The 22,437-nt window shown below is 52.2% G+C and overlaps 3 protein-coding genes across 3 annotated transcripts; 2 read left to right on the forward strand and 1 right to left on the reverse strand.

Moving 5' to 3' along the window:
- The first annotated feature begins 2,345 nt into the window (after nt 1-2,345).
- LOC134517190 (zona pellucida sperm-binding protein 4-like) lies at nt 2,346-5,986 on the forward strand. The gene is made up of 5 exons (XM_063338445.1): nt 2,346-2,439; nt 3,263-3,384; nt 3,463-3,565; nt 4,135-4,290; nt 5,819-5,986. Exons 1-5 carry the CDS (start codon nt 2,346-2,348, stop codon nt 5,866-5,868), a joined length of 525 nt encoding a protein of 174 aa, XP_063194515.1. The 3' UTR covers nt 5,869-5,986.
- Nucleotides 5,987-7,302: 1,316 nt separating this feature from the next.
- Nucleotides 7,303-13,517, reverse strand: LOC134517595 (cytochrome P450 2C9-like). The gene is made up of 9 exons (XM_063339249.1): nt 13,293-13,517; nt 12,785-12,947; nt 12,135-12,284; nt 11,676-11,836; nt 11,123-11,299; nt 10,458-10,599; nt 9,841-10,028; nt 8,553-8,694; nt 7,303-7,835 (listed from the first exon to the last, which is right to left on the reverse strand). The coding sequence occupies exons 1-9, from the start codon at nt 13,470-13,472 to the stop codon at nt 7,654-7,656; spliced, it is 1,485 nt and encodes a 494-aa protein (XP_063195319.1). The 5' UTR covers nt 13,473-13,517; the 3' UTR covers nt 7,303-7,653.
- Nucleotides 13,518-18,006: 4,489 nt separating this feature from the next.
- On the forward strand, nt 18,007-21,962 carry LOC134517302 (zona pellucida sperm-binding protein 4-like). The gene is made up of 4 exons (XM_063338677.1): nt 18,007-19,132; nt 19,211-19,313; nt 19,883-20,038; nt 21,567-21,962. The coding sequence occupies exons 1-4, from the start codon at nt 18,974-18,976 to the stop codon at nt 21,614-21,616; spliced, it is 468 nt and encodes a 155-aa protein (XP_063194747.1). The 5' UTR covers nt 18,007-18,973; the 3' UTR covers nt 21,617-21,962.
- The last annotated feature ends 475 nt before the right edge of the window (nt 21,963-22,437 follow it).

Raw genomic sequence — 22,437 nt, forward strand, 5'->3', positions numbered from 1 at the left:
GTGTAGAAGGCTTACTGCCTGAGCCTCCTCTTTTTGGACCTTGATTCAGAAGGTGGCACTGCAAAATGCCTCTCCTGCCCACTGTGCTGCCAGCACCCCTCATCCCCGGGAAGCTTGGTGTGGATGTCCCTGCTGTCGGCAAATACTGTTCACCTTCTGTGGAGGATTGTTTTGACCGAGCCTCTCCTCCATGCACTGCCAGTTTGTGCCACATATGGTGCACAGTACAAGCCAGACACAGCGATCTCGTCAGAGGCACTCCCACAATGCGCCGGGCGTTTTCTACGCCTCTTTCCAGCACTTCTTTGTGGTGGTGCTTAATACTTACTTTTCTTTCCACAGAAGCTCTAGAGAGCTTTCTACAGCCAGGGCTACTCCTACACTGCCGCTATGTCTGTCCCAGTCTCCAGGCTCAAAATTGTTAGGAGGAGAGGATTCTCCTGATGGATATCCCAGGAAGATTTTAGCTTGCTGGGGTCAGCTTCAGGCTAGTGGCCTACGGAGATTTTTTGCCTGCCCTACCTTCATCTTCTGCGTCGTCCTGTTTGTGGTGGTCTTGAGTGCTAGCTAAACTGGTGCTTACAGCTGGGTCACTGTACTGTGTGAGAACTATTAAATGGATGAGGAAGAGATTTGCGAGGAAGAGAGACCTGCCTGTTTCCTCTCAGCCAAGCTGCTTTCCGCTGCCTATCTCAACTTCTTCTGAACAAAGCATCTCTTTTCCGTGAATTTCAGGCTCATTTTCATCACCTCCCATCTCCACGTCCTCCAACACAGCTGTCAAGTGTCTGCGCGTCGAAATTAGGAAAGGGCACTTACCTGAAACCGTTCTCAGCACAGGTATTGCCTGGGGGATCTACAGCGTTCCCAGTGTTGTTTCACAGAGAGTTATTCTTCACGTACCTGTAGATAATTTTTCCTATGAGCATAAACAAAGTATTGGCGGGTTAAAGTGTAATGAAAGCTATCTCTATAGCTCCAAAGTGCTTCATTTATTTGTTATTTTTTACCCATTTATCAGCAGATAATGCAGTGAAGTGAAGCATTCAGCAGTCACGCGGTGGCTGTGAGATTTGGGCAAGCTGTCCTGGCACAAGCTTCTACAGAGATGAAGCCTCCCTCCCTGCCAAAGTCCAAATGTTTTCCCCAGGTTCCTCTCCACTGTGGCTGCCCGGTGCCCAGGCAGGCGCTGGGACCAGCCCATTTGGTTCGTGAGCGCGGCTCAAACAGCAGCCACGCAGGCAGCCTGTCGAGATCCATTTGCTTCAGTCTCTGCCGGGCAGAGCAGCGGGAAAGGTCTTGTACTTTGTGGAGCAGCTCTCCTGGTTGGTACATGAAAGAAGCAGCGCGCAGGGCAGGCACAGTGACGTTCTTCACCCGGCTGGCCGGCTGGGATCACGGCATCCTGTGCTGCTGTAGAGGAGCGACGGGCTGTGGGCTAAGGTGGAAGAGCAAAGGAAACACCTCCCTTGGACTCAGCTACGACCCATGCCTGCTGCTGAGGGCTGGCTGGAGGGGTGGGCACGCTGCCCGCTGCGTGGGGCTGGGCAGCCGTCCGGAGGGTCTGCTGAGAGCAGGAGTGTGGGTGGCTACCAACGGCCGTGCGTTATTAAGGGTCAAGATTAGACGATCTCGGGATGATCTAGTCCCAAAGAAATAAGCAGATTACAAAAGAACACGGCGGCACAGGCTACGCCAGCGCTGCTGCTGCAAAAAGCAGGGCACAAAAACGCACGCACCAACTATGTGCGTGCCACCCCTGCAGCAGCGTGAAGACATCCACGCCTCCATTGCGTGAATACAGAAACATCTGTACGGAAAGATGGCCTTCCCATATGGAAATAAGGCTTTTACTCAGTGTGGGTGCTGTAGCCTGATGTGTGGCGAGGGAGAGAGAAGGCTCTACGTGAGACACGCTGCAGGTACAGGCAGGCGATGGGTGCTGGCAGGCAGAGGCTTTCTCTGGGATTACAGGGGCTCCCCTTACCTGTGTCTCAGGCCCATCCTGTCAGCCCACTTGGCCAGCCTTTGGGGGTGGGTGTCCCACAGAGCACATGGTCCTGCCACCTAGCAGCCATGCCCGGAACAGCCCTGGACTGCAAACGGGGCTGTAGTCCACAGCCAGGACCGTTTAAGGGGAATCACCTCCTTTTAGGTGTGCAAAGCCTGCCCGAGCGCCACAGTTTTCCACAGATTTCATGTGGAGGGCTATTTCTGTGCTTCTGTGTTGGCACCCCATGTCCGGCATTTGAAGCGGCGGCTCCTTTAAAAGAGCAAAAGAGCGTTGTCACGCAGCTTCTTGCACTCATGCCATGTAATGAGCAATTAGAGCAGCAGTAGGGTACATGGGGAAAAGCTGGTGGATCTCCTGCATGGGCCAGCAGCGGGAAGAACTCGGGGTGAGAAAAAAGGGTTTGAAGACCCTCCTGGGGCTGGACAGTAAATTGCACAGAGGAGTTCCTCTCAGCTTAGTGACATGAATGCAGGCTCGTCTCTTGACATAAGCGCAGCTCCTGCTTGCACACCTTCAAAGGGTGCAAGCAGATTGCGCTGGGTTCAGAGCCAGGTGAGAGCAATGGAAGGTGTTAAACTGCTGGGCTGGGTCCACCTGGACACTTTGGGAATTTCTGGTCCCAGCTGGCTCTGCAATTTAAAAGGCTAGGCTGAGAGCAGCTGCTTTATGGTCCTTAGCAAGAGAGCAGGATGGGTGTTGCAGGGCAGTCTAGGGCTGCATTTGGAGCTGTGCTCTTCTGGGGCTTTCTTGGTCCCCTTGTTTGGGTTGTGGGGGCTCAGGGTAGTGTTTTTTCTGATCCCACCCTGCTGGTTTGTGGCCAAGAAAGCCTGCAGTTCACCTTACCTCCAGGCTGGGAAGGGAACGCTTCCTTTGTGCTGACTACTTGGGGTAAGTGAGGGTGGTGTCAAGAGGCTTTCTTACTGCTGTATTTTGGCACAGTGCAGGTGTATGCCTGGAATGAGGAGAAAGGGGCAGCTTTGGTGTGAAGTGTTGTCTAACGGCTTCAGTGCATCTTGTGTAACCAGGGGGCTGTTTGTATGACCTAGCAGTCACGGGCTTTGGTGGCGTGCCGTGCCTAGACCTAGATGGTCTTGGCTGCTGGGTCTTGGCTCTTCCCTCACGCACCCCTGCTGGCCCAGCCCCTAATACTGGCTAGGGCCTTTTTTCCGACAGAAGGGTAGGATTGTAGCGGACCCCGTCTTCAACGTGGGATGCTGAAACCTCTGCTGCTGTCTCCTCTTTCCCTAGATACCGAGGGGGAGGCACATGTTCTGCAGAATGACTCTGAGTGTGGGCTCTTGGTATCTGGGACTCCAGATGGCTCCAGGAAAGTATTGGTCTCCTATACTGGCTGTTATGTCTTTGAATGGGTGAGTGACCTTAGGGGTTCTGCTGGGACTGTGGCTGCTGCTGCTCTGGCTGCCCTGACTGGTGTGGCTCTCCCCTAGGATGGCAATTACCTCATGCTGGTTGGGCTTGAAGGAACAGACGATGCTGGACAAAAGGTTCTTCATGAAGAGAAGCTGCTCAGGTGCCCTGTGGACCTTCCTGGTAAGACTGACAGCTCATTAGGAAGTCCCGCTTGTATCTTGTGGTGATGAGTGCCCTTCCTTTTGGATGTCTGTTCCTAGTCAGTCTGGGGCTGGGCAGAGGGACTTACTGCTGTGCAGAAGACTCCCTGGAGAAGGGTTTCAGACAGAAGAGCCACCAACTTGCTGAGGGCTTGTGCCTCCTCTGCAGGGTCAGCAGGTGAAAGTTCCTCATGTTTCCTAGACGTGTTCTGACTGCATCGATCCCTGCAAGTTCAGGGACTGAGCTGGAGACTGGGTACAATGATTTTTCCAAACTACCAGAGTTGATCCGGAATACTTTATCTTGACAGATCCCATACAGTCTAGTCTCTTGTGCGTGGCTTCAGGGGGAGTCTCTGTTCCAGGGAATGCAGGTCCCTTCTAAGCCGGCTTCCGTGCCAGCTCCAGGCTGTGTGTTTCACCCTCACTTGAGTCTAACTTCCCTCGGTTTGCATGCAGAGTCACCAAGACATCTGCCAGCAGTGTCCTGTGTGTCTTTACCCCCCTGCTCCTTGTGCCTTAGCTGCAAACTCCTGCTGTTTCTTCCAGCCCTGGATGCTCCAAGCAGTGGTGTCTGTTCTGCTGTCCTCAGCCAAGACCGGCTGCTGTGTGCCTCCTTGCCTATCAGCCAGGGAGACTGTGAAGAGCGAGGCTGCTGCTATGACCCTAGGGACAGGGTGAAGCCTTGTTACTTTGGTCACACAGGTAAGCGTGCCTCCTCCTGGAGGAGCCGTGAACTGGGATTCCTTACTTCCCTGGCAGAGCAGTATTGGTGTGTACCAGTGCTGCTGAGTGCGTTCCTAAATGCAGGACTGGCTTCAAGGGTAGCCCTACAGAGCTGTGGTGGGTTGACCCTGGCTGGACACCAGGGGCCCTGCTCTATCACTCCCCCTCTGCACTGGACAGGGGAGAGAAAGTATAATGAAAGACTCATGGGTTGAGGTAAAGATTGTTCACGAATTACCATCACAGGCAAAACAGACTCACCTTGGGGAAATTAGTTAAATTTATTACCATTCAAATCAGAGTAGGATAATGAGAAATAAATCCAAATCTTAAAGCACCTTCCCCCCACCCCTCCTTTCTTCCCAGGCTTAACTTTATGCCCAAATTCTCTACCTACTCTCCCCGCGCAACACAGGGGGATGGGGAATGGGGGTTGTGGTCAGTTCATCCCATGTTGTCTCTGTCTCCCCTCTCTCCTCACGGGGAGGACTCCTCACACTCTTCCCCTGCTACAGCACGGGGTCCCATCCAAGCATGGGTCCCTTTTACGGGCTGTAGTCCTTCAGGAACAGACCGTTGCAGTGTGGGTCCCCCACACGGTCACAAGTCCTGCCAGCAAACCTGCTCCAGCATGGGCTCCTCTCCCCATGGGGCCACAGCTCCTGCCAGGCGCCTGCTCTAGCGTGGGCTTTCCCACAGGGTCACAGCCTCCTTTGGGCATCCGCCTGCTCCAGCGTGGGGTCTTCCACAGGCTGCAGGTGGATATCTGCTCCACCATGAACCTCCATGGTCTGCAAGGGCGACAGCCTGCCTCACCATGGTCTTCACCACGGGCTGCAGAGGAATCCCTGCTACAGCGCCTGGAGCACCTCCTCCCCTCCTTCTTCACTGACCTTGGCATCTGCAGAGCTGTTTCTCTCACATATTCTCACTCCTCTCTCCAGCTGCAGTTGCTGGGCTGTTTTTTTCCCCCTTCTTAAATATGTTATCCCAGAGGTGCTACTGCTGTCACTGATGGGCTCGAACTTGGCTACTGGTGGGTCCATGTTGGAGCCAGCTGGCATGGGTTCTATTGTATGTAGGGGAAGCTTCTAGCAGCTTCTCACAGGAGCCACCCCTATAGCCCCCCTGCTACCAACACCTTGCCACACAAAACTAATACAAGAGCTCATGGTAAGGTCTCTCCCCGTGCTTGCCTGGAGATCCTACGTGACTGCTCTTTCTGGTTGCACCTCTGTCCATTTGAGGCAATCCTAGATGAGAGGCCAGCAATGGTTTGCCATTGTTTTAGAGTACACAGGCATTAAAGCTGCATCCTGCGTGGGCAAAAATGGAGGGAGAAGGAGGGATGAACCTGGGATGTGAGCAAATATGATATTTTACTCAAAATACCACCAAACATTTCCAAAGAGAGGTGGAAAATACTGCATATTGTATTCTCTGCAGTACTCACAAGGTCTCCAAGTACCTTGTGACTACCATCACAGAAATTGTATTTTACCTCTAGGACTTTTATATGACCATGATGCAGGGGACAAGAAATACCTACGTAAATGAAGATCAAGACAAGCGCTGCAAACCAGACATCCAAACACAAGCAAAGCCCGCGAGGACAAATAAGCCCAGAGGAGAGCCACCTGTGGTGGAATCCATTTATGAAAACCATCCACCCTGTCACTGAAGGAAAAGCACCGAGTAGGGGCTGGACTAGAGATAACAGACACGATCCTTTTCCTGGACACCAGGGGTCACGCGGTTGCAGTTTATGAAGAAGAGAGTTTTCTCTTTGTGTGTACATGAAATTCTACGGAGGACAGGACAAAAGAGACTTTGGAGAGGGGAAGAACTTGTTTGCAATGACGCCTCTGAGATGCAGAAGCTAAATGAGATTCCCCTGGAACACCCAAGGTCTCTGGGAGAGTTGGTTTTGCTGTCCTCCTAAATTTAAGTTCATTCATTTTAATAAATATCATCTAAATCCTCGCAGTGATTCTGATGGTAGGAAAGAGCAGCCAGAGAGTTGTTTGCAGTCCCCATGGCTCAGGTGGCTGAGCTTCTCCCAACAGCCTGCAAAGACAGGGATGCACTCTTTTCATTTAGCAGAAGGAGTCCAGACCATAAGGGAGATGAAGTGATATGCACAAGAAAATTGGGAAGAGAATACAACTCCAGCTGCAGAACTTACCCCCTGTGATGGCAACTTCCCGTCATTCTCAGCTGTTCCTTACCCAGCTTGGCCTCTCGCTCACACTGTTCTCTCCTCTGTACCTTGGCATTTCAGCTGGGAGGTGGGACGGGAGTGTGATTCAGGCAGGAGACACCCTCCACAGAAATGATCTCCTCAGCAGCCCTATCTTGATTCGCGTGGGGGTCCTGCGTGGCCGCAGTGACAGGCAGGGCTGTCCTCGAGGACAACAGAAGGCCTGGGGGAGATGGCAGGAGAAGGACAGAGAGGAGCCATAGGGCAGGTGCTCCCAGCTTGTGGGAAGGCTGGACCGTAGAGTGCCTGAGAAATGAGAGGAGCCCCCTGGACCAGCCAGAGGTCCCATCGAGGGGGTGAAGGCAGCTGGAGCTTCAGCCTCTGAACTGAGGGGAGAGTGTTCTCCTCCAGGAGGGATGCTGCAGCGATCTTAATCCAGCTGTGAACAGCAGGATGGGTAGCCCCAAGAACAGCCGATAGAGCTGCTGATAGCCCGCAGGCTGCAGGGGCCCCTTCTCCTCCCACACCATGAGCCATCCTGGCTGGTGGTGTGCTGCCACTGCCCAGGGGCTCCCTGCGGGCAGCAGCACCGTGTCCAGTGGCTCAAGCAAGCAGGACCCTTGCCCCGGGAGGGACAGCCCTTCCCACTGGGCACAGGCACTGCAGATCTACCCTGCAGTGGAGCAGCAGATGGGGTGCTGCCCCAACCCAAAGGAAATAATGGCTCAAATAATCATAAAAAGATTTTTCTTTATTGGGTCATTAATGTACACACGTGCAGCGCTAACCATCTGAAAAGCATGCAGCTCTTGGTGGGACACATGCTGCAGGAGAAGCAGGTCGTGGGCAGCCATGGGAGCTGTGTGTGTGAGCAAATCAGCTATTTGATGCAGCCATTGCGCTCAAGGAGCCCACGGAGAGAGCATCAGTGCAACAGGCTGCAATGTCACCCAGGGCCTCCCTGGGATGTGGTAGAGCAGTTCCAGGAGGCTTTGAAGGTGCCTACTCTGTGCACCTGTGTTTGGGCTGTCTTCCTGGAAGCCTTAGGGAGGTGCGCCAATGCTTCTGCCATTGGTTTTAGTAAGGGAGATGTAAAAGGAGTAGCCAGGCTCAGGATACCGTGGAAAGAGTTTCTGTGCTTTTTAGCGGGGGACAGCACAGAGCTGGTAGGCAGGAGGTACGTTGGTTGTCCCACTCAGTGTTGGGGTTATGCTGAGTTCCTGGGGGTCAACGACAGGCTTCAAGGTAAAGTTCTGCAAGATGATGGCCATGAGTAGGAATATCTCCATGCGTGCCAGGCTCTCTCCGGGGCATATTCGCTTCCCTGGAAGTGAAAACAGCAAATAGTGCTCGACAGGTGTTGCCAAGTAGACAAGAGTTTGTACTAAGCAGGTATGTTAGGCAGCTTTATTTACCAGATACAGCTCCAGCAGTGAGACGACTGTCGGGATTACTAAGGACGTTTGCAAGAGAATAGTTTGTTGGAGAAAGATGGACGCCCACCCTTGGCAGTTTGGTTGGGTGTGCGAAGGAAGAACAAGAGCAGAAGAAGTCTTGAGCATAGAGGGGGCATCACATAGGGCAAGGTGAGAGAGAGTAAGGGCACATGAAGCACAGATGAGAAAACAGAGGGTAGGGGCTATTGGTAGGTGAGTGGTTGCATGTAGCCCGAGAGGTACTTAAGAGGTGCTGGGAAAAGTGCAACTACCACGGAAAGAGAGGATGGTTAAGGATGACTTTGGTGGTTGTGTCGGAAGGTGACAGGTTTTTTAGAAAGCGTCAATAGATCCCATTCACATCATTACGTCGGCAACTCCCAGTAGGAGGTTTGAGAAGCCTCCAGGCCTGAACACGATGGGAGGTGCAGCTGGGGAATGGAGCAGCAGGGAGGGGTTATCCAGAGAGCAGTGAGCCCTATGGAAGCACCGGTGGGAACACGCTGGGAAGAGGGAGTGTGTGTTATAGGGAAAGGCAGAATGGTCCCCAGAGGAGGAGGACGACGGCAACAGGGAGAGGAAGAGAGAGAAAGCCAGTGCTTTACCTGCTGAGAAGGGCATGAAGAACTCGCTCTTCCTAAAGGTGCCGTTCTCGTTCAAGAAGTGTCCAGGGTTGAACTCATTTGGGTTTGGAAACTCTTTACTGTCGTGGAGGACAGAAGTGAGGACAGGAAAGATTGTGGTGCCCTGAGATAACACAAGGAGAAGAGCAGAATATGAAGGGGAGGTGAGTTAGGTCACTTAATCCGACTGCCTGCCAAGTTAAGACTGAGCATCCCAGCACAGTCCTACTAGTGCCTTTGGTTTCCTTTTGGGGACCTTGCCTTTGGGCAGGCAGCTTTAGGGAGAGCCTGCTAGATGGGACAGCAGGGACAATTGTTGGCTGATCTTCCTGAATGCTCCCTCTCACTTTCAGACCATTTATCCTCACTTTGCTCTAGTCGTCTGGGGACACCCCACCTAATTCTTCCTCTTTCTCAGTGTTTCACCCTAATGAACTTGTAGATGTTCCTTCTTTTCTGTGAGCCCCGAAAAGCAAAAGGTTGCTTTCCCGTCTCCTGACAAATTTCTTCTGCCACAGTCCTCTTCCTTCCCTCTTCCTGACCAGCCATTGGTGGGGGTGTGAGAGAAGTAATCCGACAGTGATGACACAAGAGCCATCTGCTAGAAGCTGAGCAGGTCCCTGGGTCCTGCCTTTTGATTTTACACAGACAGCTGAAAATTAAAAGGCCAACAGCCTGTGTGCTGCTGTTCCCCTGCTGTACGCAGGCAGCCAGAAGAGCAACGAGCGCTGCTGCGACAGGCCAGGCCATGGGTTGCTGTAGCCCATCAGCCTGCCTCTGGCAATGGCCAGCAGTGACTGCCTCAAGAAGTGTGTAAAAACAGGCAAAGAGGTTTTGCTCGTTCCCTTGATTGCAAACGTAGTCTTCAGCACTTTGTGGCTCTGGGGTTTTCTGTGCTCAATAACCACCAACTGACTTTGCTTCCAGGCATGCGCACAGGCTCTCCTGGAGGGTGGTGAGCAGTTCCATGGCTTTGCTGCCTTTTGTGTGAGGAGTCACTGCTCTGTTTTTTTTGTGAACCCACCGTGTTTCTGCAGATGGATAAAGCTGCGGAGCAAGTGAGCAAAGGTGTTGGGCAGAGCTACTGTTCCAGTCTTGGCCCACGGAGTGGCAGCAAGGGGCTGCAAGCGAGCTACAGGAGCCTGAGGATAACACCTTCCTGAAGGGCTGGGTGATACTAGGTCAGGCCACTGCACTTCTAGCTTCTGGCTTGTAACTGCCAGCCTAAGAGCAAAAGTGCTGCCGAACTTGAGGGACCTTGCCCACTAACCTTGGGAATGACATACTCTCTGAAGCAGAGGTCTTTGGTCACAGCGCGAGGGACACTCAGGGGGACGAGGGAGATGAAGCGCTGGATTTCATGGACCACCGCATCTGTGTAGGGCATCTGGGTCCGGTCAGCCACGCAAGGTTTTCGTGATCGTCCTACTACCCGGTCAATCTCTTCTTGAACTTTCTCTGTCATGAGAAGCACAAACCATAAAACAAGTAAATAAAACCAAACCTACCTAAACAGGTTGCCCTAAGCTGCCCACAAATCACACATCACAGGTGACAGGAGCACTGATGTTGGTTTGGGTGTCGACGAGAACACAGTTCCACTGCGGCCCATGCAAAGAATGTCCTCCCAGTGACTTGACTAAATAGGAGTACTGGGCGGTAAAGACACACAGTCAAGTCCTTGGCTGTGAGGGGAGTGCAGCTGATGATGATGCCAGTGAAGCTGAGGGATCTCTAATGCCTGCCCTGGGGAATGACAGTGCAAGGACTTTGCCCATTTGGGTAAAATGTGCGAGAGAGAGGAGGAAAGTTGGGAGAAGGATGTGGTGCTAGACGTGTGCCCAGCCCAGGGGAACAGCTAGAGAGGAAGAGGTCACAGACTGGTACCTTGTATCTTTGGGTATTTGAGAAGAAGCAGAAGCCCATATCTTACAGTCGTGCTAGTTGTCTCAGTCCCGGCAATGAACAAGTCGAAGGCGCTGGTTATCAGGTTCTTCATGTGGAAACTGGAATTGGGGTGCTCTTTCTCCTAGGGAAAAGGCTGGGCTGTTTCTCTGGCTGGGCTGAGAAAAGTGGCCCTTTCTTGTGTCATCCCAGGCCTTCTTTCTCACCCAGAGCTCTTGCATTTCTCTGCTAAGCTGCAGCAGCCATCTGGGACATTGCAATGCTCTCTTTGTGCAGTAAGCTCAACGCCAGCGCGGCCTTCTTTCAAGCTGTGCACCAAATGGTACGTAGCTGCATGTCTGCCCTTGCTGTGCTAACTGCTTTCCAGTGGAAGAACTGCAAGACCAGACTGCACACATCCCTGTGTTTCAGTGAGAGCAGATGAAGGTCTTGCTGTCCAAGCAGGTGCAGGTAGGGGCTGGTGAGTGTGCAGACCCAGAGCTATAAGTTCTAGCACAGGCAATATCTGGGGTATTGCTGGTGCCTTCCCACTGCACAGCCTAGCTGCCTGGGAAAGGATCATCCCAGTGTCTGTGTTACTTAGGAGAGGGAAGGGGCTCAGTGTAGGTGTGTTGGGGATGAGCTGGGGCTGTACGCTGTCTCCTTACCTCCTGCATTTTGGTGAGGAAGCAATCAATGAAATCCTGAGGGGAGCTGGGATCTAGGGTGGCTTGGTGTATCTTCACCTCCTCTGCCACAAAGGCTTTTAGAGCATCAAATTCTGTGAATATTTTGTTGTGTGGGCCAGGCAAGTAATCCAGGATATTTGAGAACATCTGGTAGAGCTGGAAAGAAAGAAACAGGAGGGTCCCTAGCATGACCATTGCCCCATCCTTTGATATTACCAAAAAGCCTAGGAAGTTCACAACCCTCTCAACTGAGACAAGCAGAAGGGCTGTGAGGCTGGGCAGTCTGACAGGGCAGTAGGGGCTTGCTTAGTGGTAGGAACCTTAGGCGGAGAAGAAGGGTGTCAGGACTAGGGGGAAGCACCCTCAGCTCTCCATTGGTGAGGGTGCGTCTTGCTCTTGAATGAATTCCCTCCTGTGCAGCAGAGCACTGACGGGGTCCTACTTAGAAAACTGAGATGGGACTTCACTGGGAGGAAGGCTCCCTGCTCCCCTAGGAGAATGTTGACACACTAAAATGCCTACTGGATTGTACCTGTCCCCAGTAGGAGTTCGTCATCTCAAAGATGTTGTTCATGTTATTCATCAGGGCCAGGAACTTCTTGTCTTTATAGTCATATCGTCTCCCAAAGACAATGGAGCATATGACGTTGGAGACAGCACAGCTCAGCGTGAAGGTTGGGTCAAAAGGCGTTCCTGGGATTTCAGAAAAGTTACAAACCATAAAGAAAACCAACTATGGCTACTCATGGCTACTGTGGGTAACCTGGGCTCTGGTTGTTAGTGGAAATACCAGAACAGAGTCTCTGAACGACACAGAAGGGTCCCCAAAAAGAACAGTATGTGATCACGGAATTATTTACTGCTCTGTAACGAGGGGCAGCTGGTGCATGGACAAAGCACGTGCTAATTCTATTCTATGCTAAAGACATGGGTCTCCCTTAATACAGTCCTTTTTCTTGCAAACATAAGCTATATTGAAACTGTAGCATACCCTTTGTTTTGTTGATCTCTTCTAGCAAGTGCTCAGATTCCTCCTGGATCCTCTCTTCAATGCTCCTCTTCCCCATTCCAAAGTTGCGCAGAGTGCTGAGAGCAAACCGACGGACTTGTAACCACTCCTGGTTGTTGCTAAAAATAATCCCTGCAGAGGAAGAAGGAAGAGCAAAGACCTGGCTTGGGTGTGCTGGGTGTGAGATGAACAGAGGCTCACAGTGAGAGCGAATCCTGTCCCTGGGAGAGCACTGTCACGGTAGTGTCATAGAGTACTGTGGTTTGGAGACGCTCTATGGAGGTACTGTAGTCCACCTGCCTGCTTTTGGCCTTCTCCACCACATGCCCAACCTCCTTGTGAACAATTCATCGCTCGTATCTGCACATAATTCCCCTTGCTGCAGCTGGGGGCTGTTGCCGCTTGCCCTTTCGCTGCACATCACTAAGATCAATCTGACTCCATTTCTCTACTACCCGCTTTGGGTGATGAAAGGCAGCAATTACAGCCCACTCTGCCTTCCCTTCTCCAGGTAGGACCCACACCCACTCCCCAGAGTCCTCCCTCCTGCATGGTACATTCCAGCCCTGATCTGCCAAATGAACGCTCAGCCCTTCCCTTCTCCTCAGAAGGAGCTCACTCAGCAAACATACCTAATCCGTTGTTCGCCCTGTCTCCTATTGGCATGTGTCCTCTGGCAGCAAACTCGTCCGCGCGATCAACCAAGGCTTCTTTCACCACATCATGTCCGTGCAGCACCACCACTGGGTCAGAGCCCAGGTGCACTGTGAACACTGGTCCATACTCTTCACTGAGCTGTCAAAATGCAAGACAGAAGATGGCCATGGAGCAGAGCGGCAGGAGGAGTTGAAAAGTGGCCTTGCTGCTGCATCCCACGGCAGGCAGTGCAGCCTCACAGAGCAGCAACGTCAAGTTTTCGTCCTCTCCTGACAAATATAGGTGTGGAGAGGGTTCCCAGCTATCAGGCCCTGTGCAACAATGACAACAGCAGTGCGGGGGAGCAGCTGAGATCCTCATGGCTTTTCTGCTCCTCTGGGATAGCTGCTTATCAAGCTATGGTCACAGACTGTCCCCACGCACAGGTCCCACACACTTCTTGCCCACAGAAGAAAGTAAGAGAGAAGAAGAAAGTGGCCTCACCTTCTGGAGGGTTGTGGCCAAGTCCTTTGGTTTCACCTGCAGCAAGTTACCTAGGATGGGAAGGGGAGCCGGTCCCGGAGGCATCTTCCCCTTTCCAGACCTCCCTCTCCATGCTGTGATGGAGAGCAGGCAAGCAATGCAAACCAGGAGGACAACAGTGGCTGCTCCCAGGAGCTCCATTTGCTTCTGTGGCTCAGGAGGGAGTGACTCTGGCTGCCGGAGCCCGAGTCTATATACCGAAGGGCTATGTTAGCTATGCTAGCTATGTTACCTCAACAGCAGGTTTTGGATCACGTGGCTGAGTCAGTCAATATTAGTAGTCAATCATTTGTTTGACTGCCCTGTGTTATGAAACTAGGACTTCTCTCAGTGTTAATTGGCCATCAAAGACACACCTTATCTCAAACAATTGCAGAGGCCAACTGAGGTTAAGAAATTTACAATGTGTTCATAAAACTTGTTTTGTTTCATCTAAAGTTTATTATTAAAGAGATCACACTAGGGGCACACTCTTCGACTCAGGCGCTCCTGGAAATTCACTGTCACGAGAGTATCTTCGAAGTACTTCAGTGCTGTTTGCATTTTCTGTTCTTTGGTATTAATCGTACAAGCTCTCAGTGGGGTGAGCCATCCTTGCTTGTTCCTGAAGTCTTCCTGACATTATCAGTGGAGTTCGCACTGCGTGTGATGTGCCAAAGAACATACTGACGTGTTCTCCTCAATGCACAGCAATTGCCTCGGTCTCTCTCCCTAGAGATGTCTGGCCTCACAGGAGGGGAAAGTATAAAATATCCGTCTGGCAAGGGCAGAAAGGTCTCCAGACGTCACAATAGATGAGAAAGGATTTGCCGGGAGAGATAAGAAAAAGACATAAGAAAAGGGGACTAGACCTTGGGACTCTGACCTCTTTGAGGTCTCCTAGAGGAAAGGGTGAGAGAAGCAGGTAGAGAAGAGAGAAATCTTGAGATGGGTCTCTTGAGAGGGTCTCTGGGCAATGGCTTCCCAAGCTGAGCCAGAGGTGCGCTTGTGCGAGGCTGGGTATAGGTCAGTGCCACCTGGCCACTACTCCTTGCACTTGCAATGACCCAAGCAGTGCACCCAAGCTACTGCTAGAAGCTGGCACGTACGAGTTCCCTGTTTAGTTGTTGTCTGACTCCAACATGAGGAACTGCTCCCCTGGAAGGGACAGAGGTGCTCTGGGAGACTGCAGAGCATGTCTGGTGTGTTGCAAGGGCTTCAAAAAGAGCTGGGGAGGCTTCCTGCCCACTCTGGGGCTGTGTACCTGCGAGGTCCCAACAGCAGTGGCAACGGCGGGTAGAAAGGACCCTCAGGGCTGTGGCACTGCCTGTGCTCAGCTCGCTCAGTCTGGCCATATCCCTCTGTCTTTCCTGAGCTGCGACGCTTCTGCAGGCAGACAGGACTCATCCCACTGAGCGGAAGGTGTTGCGAGGACAGGGGACGTGGGACTTGGTGGGAATCAGCGAGGGGCCTGGGTGAACCAGGTGCTTGGTTGGAGTGTGCTGGGTTTGCTGTGCCGCAGCGTGTTAGCGTGAGTCTCCCCTTCACTCAGAGGAGCTAGTGAAGTTTTGCAAAAGTTTCTGCAGCTTCCCCGTAAGTTCTTACGTCATCCTTGCTCTCTTGCATTGGTGCAATAATTTGCTAGCTGTTCTTTTTAAATGTCATTTCACTTCTTAAAACCTGTAGTTCTTTTAAAATGTCATTTCACTTCTTAAAGACCTGTACTTGATACTTTGGTGGAAAAACTGAATTGCCAACAAGTTTGGGCTAGTTGCTTATCCGCTGACATGAACTCCTCTGCATCGGCTCAGATGTTGCCAGGGCAGTTCATGGGAGTTCATGTCGCTCTGGGTGAAAGCGGAGTTCATGGGAGTTTACACGGCTACAGGAGGTCTCTCTGCTGCCTGAGTTCATTGCCTTGCCACCTTCCCTGTAAAGTGCCGTTGACCCTGGGGACGAGGGCTTACTTCCTAGCTCTACCTCACAGTTTGAGACACACTTTGGGCAAGAGCCCTGGAACTGGGAATACTTTCAAGCTTTCTCATTTTTGTCAGAATAAAATCATTATATTCCAGATATTCCCAGCGCCCTGGCAGACACACTGGGGGTTTACAAGGGAGGAAAACACATCAGACTAGTCACTCAGACCCGTCCCTGTGGGAAAACACAGACCTTTTCATGTCACAGTAGTATTCCAGGGTTTTCCGAGTACTCACTTCTGTTTGCAGATGCTAAGAGTAGGCAGGACTGCTCTGTCCTCTCCGTTCACGTGAAAGTCCAGGAAGGCCAGGCTGAAATGCCCTCCTCTCCATCTTCACCAGGAGCTTTGGTTTTAAGTGAATTGGAGGCACATATTGGGGATAGTCAAAGAAAAGGCTGCCAGTGTTGTAGCTTTTTCTCTTTTTTTCTAAACTAAAGCACAAGCTTGAAGCAAAACTGCCATCGTTGTGTAGAAGGCTTACTGCCTGAGCCTTCTCTTTTTGGACCTTGATTCAGAAGGTGGCACTGCAAAATGCCTCTCCTGCCCACTGTGCTGCCAGCACCCCTCATCCCCGGGAAGCTTGGTGTGGATGTCCCTGCTGTCGGCAAATACTGTTCACCTTCTGTGGAGGATTGTTTTGACCGAGCCTCTCCTCCATGCACTGCCAGTTTGTGCCACATATGGTGCACAGTACAAGCCAGACACAGCGATCTCGTCAGAGGCACTCCCACAATGCGCAGGGCGTTTTCTACGCCTCTTTCCAGCACTTCTTTGTGGTGGTGCTTAATACTTACTTTTCTTTCCACAGAAGCTCTAGAGAGCTTTCTACAGCCAGGGCTACTCCTACACTGCCGCTATGTCTGTCCCAGTCTCCAGGCTCAAAATTGTTAGGAGGAGAGGATTCTCCTGATGGATATCCCAGGAAGATTTTAGCTTGCTGGGGTCAGCTTCAGGCTAGTGGCCTACGGAGATTTTTTGCCTGCCCTACCTTCATCTTCTGCGTCGTCCTGTTTGTGGTGCTCTTGAGTGCTAGCTAAACTGGTGCTTACAGCTGGGTCACTGTACTGCGTGAGAACTATTAAATGGATGAGGAAGAGATTTGCGAGGAAGAGAGACCTGCCTGTTTCCTCTCAGCCAAGCTGCTTTCCGCTGCCTATCCCAACTTCTTCTGAACAAAGCATCTCGTTTCCGTGAATTTCAGGCTCATTTTCATCACCTCCCATCTCCACGTCCTCCAACACAGCTGTCAAGTGTCTGCGCGTCGAAATTAGGAAAGGGCACTTACCTGAAACCGTTCTCAGCACAGGTATTGCCTGGGGGATCTACAGCGTTCCCAGTGTTGTTTCACAGAGAGTTATTCTTCACGTACCTGTAGATAATTTTTCCTATGAGCATAAACAAAGTATTGGTGGGTTAAAGTGTATCTCTATAGCTCCAAAGTGCTTCATTTATTTGTTATTTTTTACCTATTTATCAGCAGATAATGCAGTGAAGTGAAGCATTCAGCAGTCACGCGGTGGCTGTGAGATTTGGGCAAGCTGTCCTGGCACAAGCTTCTACAGAGATGAAGCCTCCCTCCCTGCCAAAGTCCAAATGTTTTCCCCAGGTTCCTCTCCACTGTGGCTGCCCGGTGCCCAGGCAGGCGCTGGGACCAGCCCATTTGGTTCGTGAGCGCGGCTCAAACAGCAGCCACGCAGGCAGCCTGTCGAGATCCATTTGCTTCAGTCTCTGCCGGGCAGAGCAGCGGGAAAGGTCTTGTACTTTGTGGAGCAGCTCTCCTGGTTGGTACATGAAAGAAGCAGCGCGCAGGGCAGGCACAGTGACGTTCTTCACCCGGCTGGCCGGCTGGGATCACGGCATCCTGTGCTGCTGTAGAGGAGCGACGGGCTGTGGGCTAAGGTGGAAGAGCAAAGGAAACACCTCCCTTGGACTCAGCTACGACCCATGCCTGCTGCTGAGGGCTGGCTGGAGGGGTGGGCACGCTGCCCGCTGCGTGGGGCTGGGCAGCCGTCCGGAGGGTCTGCTGAGAGCAGGAGTGTGGGTGGCTACCAACGGCCGTGCGTTATTAAGGGTCAAGATTAGACGATCTCGGGATGATCTAGTCCCAAAGAAATAAGCAGATTACAAAAGAACACGGCGGCACAGGCTACGCCAGCGCTGCTGCTGCAAAAAGCAGGGCACAAAAACGCACGCACCAACTATGTGCGTGCCACCCCTGCAGCAGCGTGAAGACATCCACGCCTCCATTGCATGAATACAGAAACATCTGTACGGAAAGATGGCCTTCCCATATGGAAATAAGGCTTTTACTCAGTGTGGGTGCTGTAGCCTGATGTGTGGCGAGGGAGAGAGAAGGCTCTACATGAGACACGCTGCAGGTACAGGCAGGCGATGGGTGCTGGCAGGCAGAGGCTTTCTCTGGGATTACAGAGGCTCCCCTTACCTGTGTCTCAGGCCCATCCTGTCAGCCCACTTGGCCAGCCTTTGGGGGTGGGTGTCCCACAGAGCACATGGTCCTGCCACCTAGCAGCCATGCCCGGAACAGCCCTGGACTGCAAACGGGGCTGTAGTCCACAGCCAGGACCGTTTAAGGGGAATCACCTCCTTTTAGGTGTGCAAAGCCTGCCCGAGCGCCACAGTTTTCCACAGATTTCATGTGGAGGGCTATTTCTGTGCTTCTGTGTTGGCACCCCATGTCCGGCATTTGAAGCGGCGGCTCCTTTAAAAGAGCAAAAGAGCGTTGTCACGCAGCTTCTTGCACTCATGCCATGTAATGAGCAATTAGAGCAGCAGTAGGGTACATGGGGAAAAGCTGGTGGATCTCCTGCATGGGCCAGCAGCGGGAAGAACTCGGGGTGAGAAAAAAGGGTTTGAAGACCCTCCTGGGGCTGGACAGTAAATTGCACAGAGGAGTTCCTCTCAGCTTAGTGACATGAATGCAGGCTCGTCTCTTGACATAAGCGCAGCTCCTGCTTGCACACCTTCAAAGGGTGCAAGCAGATTGCGCTGGGTTCAGAGCCAGGTGAGAGCAATGGAAGGTGTTAAACTGCTGGGCTGGGTCCACCTGGACACTTTGGGAATTTCTGGTCCCAGCTGGCTCTGCAATTTAAAAGGCTAGGCTGAGAGCAGCTGCTTTATGGTCCTTAGCAAGAGAGCAGGATGGGTGTTGCAGGGCAGTCTAGGGCTGCATTTGGAGCTGTGCTCTTCTGGGGCTTTCTTGGTCCCCTTGTTTGGGTTGTGGGGGCTCAGGGTAGTGTTTTTTCTGATCCCACCCTGCTGGTTTGTGGCCAAGAAAGCCTGCAGTTCACCTTACCTCCAGGCTGGGAAGGGAACGCTTCCTTTGTGCTGACTACTTGGGGTAAGTGAGGGTGGTGTCAAGAGGCTTTCTTACTGCTGTATTTTGGCACAGTGCAGGTGTATGCCTGGAATGAGGAGAAAGGGGCAGCTTTTGATGTGAAGTGTTGTCTAACGGCTTCAGTGCATCTTGTGTAACCAGGGGGCTGTTTGTATGACCTAGCAGTCACGGGCTTTGGTGGCGTGCCGTGCCTAGATCTAGATGGTCTTGGCTGCTGGGTCTTGGCTCTTCCCTCACGCACCCCTGCTGGCCCAGCCCCTAATACTGGCTAGGGCCTTTTTTCCGACAGAAGGGTAGGATTGTAGCGGACCCCGTCTTCAACGTGGGATGCTGAAACCTCTGCTGCTGTCTCCTCTTTCCCTAGATACCGAGGGGGAGGCACACGTTCTGCAGAATGACTCTGAGTGTGGGCTCTTGGTATCTGGGACTCCAGATGGCTCCAGGAAAGTATTGGTCTCCTATACTGGCTGTTATGTCTTTGAATGGGTGAGTGACCTTAGGGGTTCTGCTGGGACTGTGGCTGCTGCTGCTCTGGCTGCCCTGACTGGTGTGGCTCTCCCCTAGGATGGCAATTACCTCATGCTGGTTGGGCTTGAAGGAACAGACGATGCTGGACAAAAGGTTCTTCATGAAGAGAAGCTGCTCAGGTGCCCTGTGGACCTTCCTGGTAAGACTGACAGCTCATTAGGAAGTCCCGCTTGTATCTTGTGGTGATGAGTGCCCTTCCTTTTGGATGTCTGTTCCTAGTCAGTCTGGGGCTGGGCAGAGGGACTTACTGCTGTGCAGAAGACTCCCTGGAGAAGGGTTTCAGACAGAAGAGCCACCAACTTGCTGAGGGCTTGTGCCTCCTCTGCAGGGTCAGCAGGTGAATGTTCCTCATGTCTCCTAGACGTGTTCTGACTGCATCGATCCCTGCAAGTTCAGGGACTGAGCTGGAGACTGGGTACAATGATTTTTCCAAACTACCAGAGTTGATCCGGAATACTTTATCTTGACAGATCCCATACAGTCTAGTCTCTTGTGCGTGGCTTCAGGGGGAGTCTCTGTTCCAGGGAATGCAGGTCCCTTCTAAGCCGGCTTCCGTGCCAGCTCCAGGCTGTGTGTTTCACCCTCACTTGAGCCTAACTTCCCCCGATTTGCATGCAGAGTCACCAAGACATCTGCCAGCAGTGTCCTCTGTGTCTTTACCCCGCTGCTCCTTGTGCCTTAGCTGCAAACTCCTGCTGTTTCTTCCAGCCCTGGATGCTCCAAGCAGTGGTGTCTGTTCTGCTGTCCTCAGCCAAGACCGGCTGCTGTGTGCCTCCTTGCCTATCAGCCAGGGAGACTGTGAAGAGCGAGGCTGTTGCTATGACCCTAGGGACAGGGTGAAGCCTTGTTACTTTGGTCACACAGGTAAGTGTGCCTCCTCCTGGAGGAGCCGTGAACTGGGATTCCTTACTTCCCTGGTAGAGCAGTATTGGTGTGTACCGGTGCTGCTGAGTGCGTTCCTAAATGCAGGACTGGCTTCAAGGGTAGCCCTACAGAGCTGTGGTGGGTTGACCCTGGCTGGACACCAGGGGCCCTGCTCTATCACTCCCCCTCTGCACTGGACAGGGGAGAGAAAGTATAATGAAAGACTCATGGGTTGAGGTAAAGATTGTTCACTAATTACCATCACAGGCAAAACAGACTCACCTTGGGGAAATTAGTTAAATTTATTACCATTCAAATCAGAGTAGGATAATGAGAAATAAATCCAAATCTTAAAGCACCTTCCCCCCACCCCTCCGTTCTTCCCAGGCTTAACTTCATGCCCAAATTCTCTACCTACTCTCCCCGCGCAACACAGGGGGATGGGGAATGGGGGTTGTGGTCAGTTCATCCCATGTTGTCTCTGTCGCCCCTCTCTCCTCACGGGGAGGACTCCTCACACTCTTCCCCTGCTACAGCATGGGGTCCCATCCAAGCATGGGTCCCTTTTATGGGCTGCAGTCCTTCAGGAACAGACCGTTGCAGTGTGGGTCCCCCACATGGTCACAAGTCCTGCCAGCAAACCTGCTCCAGCATGGGCTCCTCTCCCCATGGGGCCACAGCTCCTGCCAGGCGCCTGCTCTAGCGTGGGCTTTCCCACAGGGTCACAGCCTCCTTTGGGCATCCGCCTGCTCCAGCGTGGGGTCTTCCACAGGCTGCAGGTGGATATCTGCTCCACCATGAACCTCCATGGTCTGCAAGGGCGACAGCCTGCCTCACCATGGTCTTCACCACGGGCTGCAGAGGAATCCCTGCTACAGCGCCTGGAGCACCTCCTCCCCTCCTTCTTCACTGACCTTGGCATCTGCAGAGCTGTTTCTCTCACATATTCTCACTCCTCTCTCCAGCTGCAGTTGCTGGGCTGTTTTGTTCCCCCTTCTTAAATATGTTATCCCAGAGGTGCTACCACCGTCACTGATGGGCTCAACCTTGGCTACTGGTGGGTCCATGTTGGAGCCAGCTGGCATGGGCTCTATCGGATGTAGGGGAAGCTTCTAGCAGCTTCTCACAGGAGCCACCCCTATAGCCCCCCTGCTACCAACACCTTGCCACACAAAACTAATACAAGAGCTCATGGTGAGGTCTCTCCCCGTGCTTGCCTGGGGATCCTACGTGACTGCTCTTTCTGGTTGCACCTCTGTCCATTTGAGGCAATCCTAGATGAGAGGCCAGCAATGGTTTGCCATTGTTTTAGAGTACACAGGCATTAAAGCTGCATCCTGCGTGGGCAAAAATGGAGGGAGAAGGAGGGATGAACCTGGAATGTGAGCAAATATGATATTTTACTCAAAATACCACCAAACATTTCCAAAGAGAGGTGGAAACTACTGCATATTGTATTCTCTGCAGTACTCACAAGGTCTCCGAGTACCTTGTGACTACCATCACAGAAATTGTGTTTTACCTCTAGGACTTTTATATGACCATGATGCAGGGGACAAGAAATACCTACGTAAATGAAGATCAAGACAAGCGCTGCAAACCAGACATCCAAACACAAGCAAAGCCCGCGAGGACAAATAAGCCCAGAGGAGAGCCACCTGTGGTGGAATCCATTTATGAAAACCATCCACCCTGTCACTGAAGGAAAAGCACCGAGTAGGGGCTGGGACTAGAGATAACAGACACGATCCTTTTCCTGGACACCAGGGGTCACGCGGTTGCAGTTTATGAACAAGAGAGTTTTCTCTTTGTGTGTACATGAAATTCTACGGAGGACAGGACAAAAGAGACTTTGGAGAGGGGAAGAACTTGTTTGCAATGACGCCTCTGAGATGCAGAAGCTAAATGAGATTCCCCTGGAATACCCAAGGTCTCTGGGAGAGTTGGTTTTGCTGTCCTCCTAAATTTAAGTTCATTCATTTTAATAAATAACATCTAAATCCTCGCAGTGATTCTGATGGTAGGAAAGAGCAGCCAGAGAGTTGTTTGCAGTCCCCATGGCTCAGGTGGCTGAGCTTCTCCCAACAGCCTGCAAAGACAGGGATGCACTCTTTTCATTTAGCAGAAGGAGTCCAGACCATAAGGGAGATGAAGTGATATGCCCAAGAAAAGTGGGAAGAGAATACAACTCCAGCTGCAGAACTTACCCCCTGTGATGGCAACTTCCCGTCATTCTCAGCTGTTCCTTACCCAGCTTGGCCTCTCGCTCACACTGTTCTCTCCTCTGTACCTTGGCATTTCAGCTGGGAGGTGGGACGGGAGTGTGATTCAGGCAGGAGACACCCTCCACAGAAACGATCTCCTCAGCAGCCCTATCTTGATTCGCGTGGGGGTCCTGC

Source organism: Chroicocephalus ridibundus, chromosome 6 (assembly GCF_963924245.1).
Source record: "Chroicocephalus ridibundus chromosome 6, bChrRid1.1, whole genome shotgun sequence".
Taxonomy (NCBI): Eukaryota; Metazoa; Chordata; class Aves; order Charadriiformes; family Laridae; genus Chroicocephalus; species Chroicocephalus ridibundus.